The sequence below is a fragment of the Ursus maritimus genome, unplaced genomic scaffold (genome assembly GCF_017311325.1).
Source record: "Ursus maritimus isolate PB19 unplaced genomic scaffold, ASM1731132v1 scaffold_5, whole genome shotgun sequence".
Taxonomy (NCBI): domain Eukaryota; kingdom Metazoa; phylum Chordata; class Mammalia; order Carnivora; family Ursidae; genus Ursus; species Ursus maritimus.
The window spans coordinates 40,783,340-40,793,725 of record NW_024426663.1 but is presented as its reverse complement, the minus strand read 5'-3'; the positions used below and the strand labels follow the sequence as shown (position 1 = coordinate 40,793,725).

Below are 10,386 nucleotides of genomic sequence, written 5' to 3'. Positions count from 1 at the left end.
GAAATATTTTAGTGAGACCCGTTCTTTCTAGTTGTGCTTGAGTTGGCCTGAATACATTGAGAAAACTAATACTACTCATAGTTTTTAAAAATATGTAATGAGGACGTGTAGCATACCATTAATCATTTTGGTTTATATCACTAATGCTCTGTAATATATATATGAGTTTATTAAACTCCTGAATGAACAAGAACTATTGTAAGGATATATAAATGACTTTTGGCGGGGGGCAAGGAGGAGCAGAAGGAGAGAGGGAAAGAATCTAAAGCAGGCTCCACATCCAGTACAGAGCCTGACATGGGGCTGGATCTCACAACCCTGAGATGATGACCTGAGCCAAAATCAAGCTCTGGCCACTTAACCAGCGGAGCCACCCAGGCACCCCAGGATATATAAGTGATTTTTAAATTTAGATATATTATTGCAAATGGTGAAAAGAACACTTCCTGTTATTTCTGAGTTCATGCTCATCAAATTACTGAAAATCTGGTATGAAACCCTGATACTTCCTATGTTTGACAGGGATTAGTCACGTAATTAAAGCAAACATTACAATAATAATTAAAGATTATGAATAACTCAATGTAGACAGTAATTGAATGTAACACCATATTATTTGATATTTCTGTATAGATCTATGTCCAGTATGGACCTTAAAAGGTTGTGTACATTAGCTCTCTACCAACAGCTTACCATTAATCCATTTCAATACACTATCAGAAAGTACAAGTGAAAGAATTATAATGAAGAAGGTGGACTAGGAAAATAATCAAAGTCTATTTAGTACACAGTCCCTAAGTGGCCAATGTACAGAAAATATTGAATTATGGGAATTCAGGGAAAATCAATAGATCTCAACCAGTCGTACATACAGATTTTAATCAGTTGTACTTACACCTCAGAATCTCCTGGTGAATTCTTAAAAAGTGGGCCACATTAAGTCCCCTATCCCAGAGATTTTAAACCATTGGGCCCTGGAATAGAGTTCGTACTTTTGTATTTGTTCAAAATCTTTCTTAGGTCCTTCTGATGATCGTGCTTGGGGGAGAATCACCCACACAGGACAGTCATTATAGGTTAAATTGAGAGGAGAAAGCTCCATAAAGAAGGGACACTTCCACTGCACCGTGCCACATGGAAAGATTTTAAGTGGAGAAAAAAAGAGAAGGACAAGTCATTTACTAGATAAGCAGAAAGTGAGGCAGGAATGGGCAAGGTGTTGTAGGGAAGAAAGTAGGTAGACCATTCTTCCGAGTTCAAGGCAAATGAAGGTGGTAATGTCCACTGAATGAGGTAATTAGAAGGTAATGGTTCACTTTAAAAAAATACAATTCAGTAGAGGAGTGAATCCAGATTTAGGGCTTAGGAAATGAATGAGTGATAGGGAATGAAGGCAGTGAGTATTTAGAGCACTCATTTGAGAATTTGGCAGGGGAGGGAAAGTGAAAAATAGAATGGAATTTAAATAGGAAGTGAAGGATCAAGAGAAGATTTTTTTTTTCCCCCTCAAGAGAAAATTGCCTGAACATGTTTATAGACAATGGAGAGAAATCCAGTGAAGAAGAAAAGAGTGGGTATTTTAGAGCAGGTAAAATTGGGATTTGTATCTCCAGGCGTTTTGAATATATTTGTGTAAGGACTAAAATCAATTAAAGTAAGTTATACCAGTTTAATTAGAATTTAAATCTGAGTAAATTAAGGGGAATGGGGAATCACCATGAAAAGGTCTAAAAAAAATAAGTCTGTAAGAAGGTTCTGGGCAATAGTGGACAATACTAAAATCAAAGACAGTCTCTGCTAACCCTACCTATTTTCTCCATTTATTCCTAGATCCACAAACTGTGGAAGTAATTGAGAATAGATGCAAATACTAAATGGAAAATTCGAACTTAGAAGATGTAGACAGGTACAGATAATCTGAGCCAACTTGTACCTCTACTCTTCCACCAGACGAGCAGATTACTGGTTAAGGTGAGTGCTGGCTGCTGACTCAAAATTCACTAATTTAACAGCCTCTTCCTTGGAATAATCTCTTAGGTTTGTATACTAAAGACTCCAAAGCACAGAAATTTTTAAAAGAAATCCAGGCATAAAAAGGAGACTGGCTTGGTCGGATTAAAATAACAAAAATTTTTAAAAAACAGTTTGTCAATTCAGTATAAGATAGGTCAAGAGCAACCACTCTTATTAGGTTATGACTTGACAGAAATGATCATTGAGCAGGATGATTCTGCCAGAATGGCCTGGAGTGGGTAAAAGAATATAGACAGATCTGTAAAGCTGTTGCTCTCCTGCCAAATGTGAGGTGATGAGGGTCAGAGCCAATGCCAACTGTGTTTAATTTTATGTCACTGGACATAAAATTCTAATTAATGATTTGAGGATTATAGTAGAGTACTGGTTTATTTTTTATAGGATGGTTTTACTTTGTTTTTAAACTTGTACTATACTTTATAATTATCAAAGCACTGCTGTGTTTTATTATTTCATTTGACCCTCACAAAAACTTTCTACAGTTGAGAGAATAGAGTTACTTTTCCAGTCTTTTCTAAGAGGTAACAGAGATTCAGAGCAGTTTAACAAGTTAACTTATTGAACAAATGTCAGTGTCTACTGTGTCCCAGTCACTCTTCTAGTTAGGGTTATATATTTTGCTAATGCCTGAGCTACCGTCACAATTCTTGATCTAGGATGTTGATGGAAACATAGCCTTGTTGCATTTATTTATGACTGTTCTTTAGGTGGCTACTTGCACAAAAAGCCCAAGATGCAAATCTTGGTAACTATATACGTTGAGATGTACCAAAAAACATAAGCCTTTTGGGTATGACTACAAAGGAAAGGCTTTTATATTTGACATGTGGTATGTCTCATACTTTTTTTTTATGGAGCAGGATCATATACATCTTTTAAAAATACCTTTGTATACGGATTAAAGGTTTAGACTTCTTAATTACATAACCCACAGGGTACAAGGTATGTGTCAGCAACCATGATAAAACATATTTTATGAAGCAATTTTAAATTTAAAAGCTGTACAGCTTGATTTCTTTACATTCTGTAAAGCATTTTCAAGCAAATAAATAGATGCTTTACACCTCAGTCATAGAGACATCAGAGAATGAGTTCTAGGCAGAATCAGAAGAGTTCAGATAAAACTCTTAAGATTATTTAAAACAAAAAACAACCAAATCTTGATTTGGTCAGATCTTATTTTGAAACAGAGGTCCTGAAGTGAGATTTGCAGTAATGTCATTTCTGGAATAGAAAAGCAGACTTATTGGGGCACCTGGGTGACTCAGTCAGTTAAGCACCTGACTCTTGATTTCAGCTCAGGTCAGGATCTTGGGGTTGTGAGATGGAGCCCCAGATGGCGCTCCACACTGGGCATCAAGCCTGCTTAAGATTCTCTCTCTCCCTATGTCCCCCACACTCTTCCTCTGTTAAAAAAAAAAAAAAAAAAAGTAGACGTTATTTTTTAAGTTGTCTACCCAGCGTTTTTTTTTTTTTTCCCCGTATAAATTATTCTTACTTTTTAATGGATTTAAGAAACTTCATTCTTTTGGTAAGTATGCCTTCAATATGTTCAAGTTACAGATGGAGTCTGAGTCTTTTAACATTTTTTAGGGTCTACTTGACTTGATTATATTGGGTTGAAAATTCTAGGCGTGTGCATATATGCACATATGCACTTAACACACACATGTATCTAGCTTCCAATTTTTAAATTTTAAAACTGTATATTTTTGGTTATTACAGAGAGATTAACAATGACTAGAGAATGTAAGGCACAAAAAGTGTTTCCTCCATGGCACGTCTGAACACTAGAAGCAAAAGTCACACTTTTGTTGGTTTCTACATGGTGCTGTAAACAGTTTCCATGTTCCTTGTCCACATGGCCTTCCTGCTCTCCCAGGGTGGAGAGTCTTTCTCTTCACGTTGATGTGGTCTGACTAGTCAAGTGACTGCAGAAACGGCACATTCCTTAGTCAACCTGATGTTGTCTGCCCTCTGTCCTTGAATCATAGTTATTGGCTTTGTGGGCCAGAGCAAATAAAGCCTTGAACCCTACCTACAGGAGAGACTAGACACCAGCTTCGGAGACACCATAAACAGAATAGTCAAGGCGGCTCCAGCACACGGTTTATGTTTGAGTCGCGATGAGCTAGTCACAAGGCCAGGCCATGAAGAAGCAGATCTTCATTCAGATTTAGGGTGGGTGACACCGCAAAGGTTCCCATCCGTAACTGTATGGGAAACCTTACTTGGGCAGGCCACCTCTAAGTGGCAATACAGGTGACACTCTCAGGTGAAACACTATCCCCGTGCTGTCAATGGCAGAGGTCCCTAAATTCACGTCGCTCAGCCCCACATTCCACTCGGACAGCCCAGCACCAAAAGGGACGTTAATCCACTTCGGCCACAAGGACAAATCATGGAAACCAGGGAGAGAGACAGGAAGGCACCAGCGCGCGGCTTCCCGCCTCTTCTAGGCCGCGCGCCGAAATCAAACGCGACCGTGGATCTTTTGGGGCGGTGCCACGCGCGCTCCGCTCCCTCCGCAGACCAAGCCGCGGCCGACGCCCGCGCGCCCTCCCCGCCGCGGACCTGCGCTGGGGGCGCCTCAAGGCAGCGGGGAGAGGTTCGCCAAGGAGGAAGAGACGGGGGAGGCTCGCTCTGCGCAGGCGCGCGGCGCCCCGCCTCCCCAGCGTCGGCTCCCGGGCGGGCGGCGCGGGCCCTCCCACTCTCCCCCGCGCCGCCTGACGGCCCCGGCCCTCGCTTCACCCCGACGCCCCGGCGTGCGCGTCCTCCCGCCGGCCTGCAGGCCCGGGGCCTCCGCCTGCTTCCCCGCCGCTGCTCCTCGCGGCCCCTGCTCGCGTTCACGCTGTCGCCCGGGCCGGCGAGGCCGCGGGCAACCGCTCCCCCTCCCACACCTACCCCGCCCCCTCCCCGCCTTTTCCGCCCTCCCGTCCCCCTCCCTCGGCCCGCCGCCGCTGCTCCAGATGAGGTGATGGCAACGGCCAACTTCGGCAAGATCCAGATCGGGATTTACGTGGAGATCAAGCGGAGCGATGGTGAGCCGCGCCGCCGCCCCTACCGGCCGGGCCCCGCATTCGGGTGTTCACGGAGGGGACGCGGGGCCGGCCGCCTCATTGATTGCTCCTCCGGGCTGTGGGGGCGGGAAGGCGGCGGCCGCGGCGCTTTTGTGTGTGGCGTGTGTGCGAGTGAGGCCGGCGTGGGGTCCGCCCCGGGTGCCGCTGCAGTGCGGGGGGCGGGGAGGGGCCGCTGGGGATGGCCTGGGTGTCCCGGCCGCATCTTCGGGGGTTCGGGCGGGTGAGGCTGAGGGTCCCGGGACGGGGGTCCCCGCTCTTCCCGGGATCTCCATCCTCCCCGGGGACTCCGGCCCGGGGGGCCGGGGGCAGCGAGCTTCTTTAGGGAGGACCCAGCCTCGCGGTTCACCCCGGCCTTTTCATTTTCCGGCAGTATCACTGAGGGGGTGGGGGATGGGGAGAACGTGGAGACCAGTGGTTTCAATATTTAGAGAACCGACTACCGGCCCGAGGCGGGGGGAAAAAGGCCAACCCTGAAGCTGGTTAGGCTTCTTCGTCTGTCGCTTCTTGAGCATGCCTTTCTTTTTTTGCTAGTCCCTTCCTTGCAAGAAGGATGCGGAGAACGTCGTGCTCGGCCATGAATATGTGGGGGTGGGGGGAGCAGTGGGAAGAAGTGTTCGATAAGCTTCTCAGAGGTGATGAGACTGAAAGGGAAAGAGAGGGATGAGGCTAGTCAAAGCGATGCATTACCGAGAGGGTGGGGGGTGGGCGACCGGATGTTGATATTTTCACACCCTCTAGAGAGGTAACCGAGAGAGAAGTGTAAGATGAGGTGAACATACATGGTTAATTGAAAAGAAAAGAAGAAGCCTTAGGCTTATGTATCTTTCTATAGGCTCCTCTTGAGGAAAATATTTTATGTCACTAGCTTGGGGTGTGGAGTGAGATGCCAGCCAGGCTTGGAAATAATTTATATTGTAAAGGAGAAAACGCATGGAGAGAGATAAGTACAATTTTCTTTCAATTCGAATATTGGAAGAACTAGAGATATGTAATAGGTGTGTGCGGTGTTCATGACTCCATCTCCCTGACACTCACTTACCTTTATTTATGGCTTATTATGCTCTTAACCTAGTCAGTAGTAATGTTGCTATCACATCCACACCCTCCTCGTTTCTAAGCAAGTTTGACCAAGTTATGTGAAGCTAGATTGACTTCCCTGTTATCTGTGTGATATATTGTTAGACCTTATATAGCTAATGATTTTTCCCCTTGTATTTGAGGTAATTTGCATTAACAACCGGAAACATCGTTACCCGGTATGTGAAAAGATCACTTACGCCGCTTAGAGCTTTAGTAGTTACCAGTAATACCCCTGGGAAAGCGATGTCTCCTTTTCTTGGGTTGGGGTTTCTTTTTATTTTCTCTTCGAATTGCTGTCCTTAAACAGTACTGTTACTGTCATTTCTTTTTTTAGGTGAACGAGGGTCCACTGCTTTCCATTGAAAGTAGGATTTGTATATTAATATTCGGGGGTACAATAAAATGTGTTGAGTTCTTTACATTCTAAAGAGCCTTTATGATTGTCGGTATTATTTCAAAATATATTAAAAAACAGGCATTTGAAAGCTTTGTATTTTTTAATTTTTTCTAGACGAACATCTTTTTGTTTAAACGTATGACTTGAAATAATTTTGGTTCATTTTAGGGTTCTAGGACAGAGACTTTTCATAGCCTTCAGCCTTTGCCTTTACCAGAAATCCAAACATAAGCATAAGAGCTTTGTGTACTTCTATAGGTGCTAATAACCCAAAGTAACATTTCAAAGCAGTTTGCCCATGAGGTCATAATAGAAATTGGTACAATGTGTTTTATCCCAGCCTTTAGTCACCTACATATTTATGCTCCTCAGAGGCATGATGGAATTGGCGGAAGGTAAAAGACAGCTTGAAGGGAATGGTCATTCGCATTGGATAGTGGGGTGTCACAGTAGAAAAAGATGTCTGGGAAACTCCCCGTAAGCTTTCCTTTTTCACATTAAAGAAGCTGTTTTGTTTCCTCCCATTTCTATAGCACATCTGTATTGGATAAAACACTGGTGGTTATTGTAACAAAAATAAACTTTGTAGTTGGAGGAGCACTAATATAATGCCCAATGGAAGTCACATGAGTGAAGAAGGGCAGCTCTAGGCTGCTATTAACTGGTGACTTGATATTCTCCATGCTTCCTAATGGTGATACTTGTCCTTGTTTCAGAGCATGCTTCCCCAGTCAGTGATGCTCATATATAAATAAAACATTCCGAGGGCCAACAGGTAAACTAAAATAAATTTATTATTATCTGTCAAGGGCCTCCTCAAAACTAATCCCACAGTAAGTCTTTACTAATTACTAAAACCAGATAGATGTCAGCCCCTGAATTCCTAAGTCATTCAGTATCACTCATGAGGCAGCATATTTCCTAAAGTATTAATATTTGGGTATATTTATTTTAATATTATATTTTCAAACTGCACTGGAGAAGAGGTGGTGTAGAGAATCCAATTGAGGGATGCCAGGCTCCCACATCCACTTCAACCACAATCAGGGTGTTATGGGATTAAAATACTTACTAATAGCCTCTTCAGTTTCCTGAATTCATCTGTGTATCTCCTCCATGTGCCTAGCAGAGGTTCTTGCATATAGTTTTTGACTGAATCATTCATTATTGGATCTTTGGTTTTCAAACATGTAAGTTAACCATTCTGATGAAATCTTACCCGGAAGTGAAACCCTTCTATCTAGGCTACCACCTCCTTATTCTGCTCCACCCCCTCCATCTCACTCCATTCAGGCCTCTTAGTACAACGTCCCCAGAGTTGACTGGAACTGAGTGATCTGCTAAAGCTAATCTGACATTTCTGGTATTCTGAAGTTAAAAATGACAGGTCAGATGTACTGAGATTGTTCCCCACCACAGGCGATAACCTGGTATGAAATGAGACTAGTTTCTGGAAATGGATAGTCATGTATAATTTACTTTTTTGCATATAGTTTCCTATTATCCTTTCCAGTCAACTCATTTTTGGAATCCAGTGACTCTAAAATCTGCAGTCTTACTGTTATGTAGCTAGGTAGTCTTTTTTTTTTTTTTTTTTTAAGATTTTGTTTATATGACAGCACGGACACAAGTGGGGTGGCGGCAGGCAGAGGGAGAGGGAGAAGCAGACTCCCCAGTGAGCATGGAGGCCTACCTGGGGCTCCATCCCAGGACCCTGGGATCATGACCTGAGCTGAAGGCAGACGCTTAACCAACTGAGCCACCCAGGCGCCCCATAGCTAGGTAGTCTTTATTGGGAAATCTGTAAAGTACTGTTAAAACATCTCTTACCTGTTTGACAGTATCTGTAATTATCCTTTAGAGACTGGGGGAGGGATGAGAAATGTTTTGAATATTTGGAAGCTGCGACTCTGATGGGATTGTTCTCTGGGGTCTCTTAGTCACAGTGTTGATATATGTGATCTGAAGAGAAAGATCAACCAGAAAGATCCTTGAAGTTAACCTAGTTCTCATTTTTGTAAATATGGAAACAGAGTCCCATGTCATCTTAAGGGACTTGTCTAGATTCATATACCTTGTAATGGCATCCAGGAACCTGTCTTGCATAGCGTAGAAACCAGACTAGAAGAACTGTGGCAGTAAAGGGAGAATTCTGTTATTTAGGAACCATACACAGCTTTCTACAGGCCAATAAGGATGCGTAGGAAATTGCTTCTCAGTCATAGGAAGAGAGCCCTAGAGAGCAGGGTTACAGAGCCCAATAAGAATGATCTGGTAAAAAGTGATGATGGTATAGTAACTAGAAGGTCACAAGGACAAAATTAATACTATTTCTTAATAAAGTGTGGGTGAAAAGAATGCTTTAATTAAGCATCTGAAATCATGAACTTAAAGATTTCAGAGGATTTATTGGGAATCTTGGGAGTTTAGAGCAGGCAATCTTTAGGAAAGATTTTAAATGGCCTCATTCTCTTATTTTGCCACATTCTTCTGCTAGTTCATCTTTACGTGTCATTATGTAGACTTTGGAGAATGGACTGTGTGAATGTAGGTAATAAAAATGAACAACATAGCCATACAATTATATGGCTCTGTGGAGTGGGTGGAATGGGGGAATTTGTGGATTAATAAATTCTTTTTACATGGTAACTAGCATGATAAATGTTCCATATATGTATAGTTAGGCCTTCATAGTTTTCTTTTCTTTAAAATCAATTAATTAACATATTAGTGTATTATTAGTTTCAGAGCTAGAGTTTAGTGGTTCATCAGTTGCTTATAGCACCCAGTGCTCATTACATCCTGTACCCTCCTTAATGTCTATCACCCAGTTACCCATCCCCCCACCCTTCTCCCCTCCAGCAACCCTCAGTTTGTTTCCTATTATTAAGAGTTTATGGTTTGCCTCCCTCTGATTTCGTCTTATTTTATTTTTCCCTTCCTTCCCCTATGTTCACCTGTTCTCTTTCTTGAATTGCACATATGAATGACATCTTATAATAATTATCTTTCTCTGATTGACTTATTTCGCTTAGCATAATACACTTTAGTTCCATCCATGTCATTGCAAATGGCAAGATTCCCTTTTTTTGATGGCTGAGTAATATTCCATACACACACACACACACACACACACACACACCACATCTTCTTTATCCATTCACCTGTGGATGAACATCTGTGCTCTTTCCATAGTTTGGCTATTGTGGACATTGCTGCTAAACATTGGGGTGCATGTGCCCCTTCAAATCACTATGTTTGTATCCTTTGGATAAATACCTAGTAGTGCAGTTCCTGGACTGTAGGGTAGCTCTATTTTTAATTTTTTGAGGAACCTCCATACTGTTTTCCAGAGTGGCTGCCCCAGTTTGCATTCCCACCAACAGTGTAAGAGGGTTCCCCTTTCTCTGCATCATTGACAACATCTGTCGTTTCCTAACTTGTTAATTTTAGCCATTCTGACTGGTGTGAGGTGGTATCCTGCTGTGGTTTTGATTTATATTTCCCAGATGCCAGATGATGTTGAACATTTTTTCATGTAGGCCTTCATTGTTTTCAAACAGGTTATCTAATTGGATCCTCACAAGAAACCGTGTGAGGTAATGCAGGGTAAGAAGGTGATAGATTGATCATTTTACAGACGAGGAATAAGGTTGGGTTATTTCCCAAGATCACATGTTAATTAGGGGCATAACCTCACCCAAACACTAGGTTCTTTCACTTCTAGTTTTCTTTTTAAGCGCTGACACATGCTTGTGGATGATGGTATGAAGTTGTATACTTTTTGTACTTTAG

The 10,386-nt window shown here is 42.5% G+C and overlaps 1 protein-coding gene across 2 annotated transcripts in view; it reads left to right on the top strand.

Moving 5' to 3' along the window:
- The first annotated feature begins 4,745 nt into the window (after positions 1-4,745).
- Positions 4,746-10,386, top strand: part of KIF2A (kinesin family member 2A) — a 70,873-nt gene continuing 65,232 nt past the window's right edge. For both annotated transcript variants that reach the window (XM_040622237.1, XM_040622236.1), the window contains exon 1: positions 4,746-5,075. In XM_040622237.1, the coding sequence (XP_040478171.1) occupies positions 5,012-5,075 (64 nt within the window). In that variant the 5' untranslated portion in view covers positions 4,746-5,011. The remainder of the gene's footprint in view (positions 5,076-10,386) is intronic.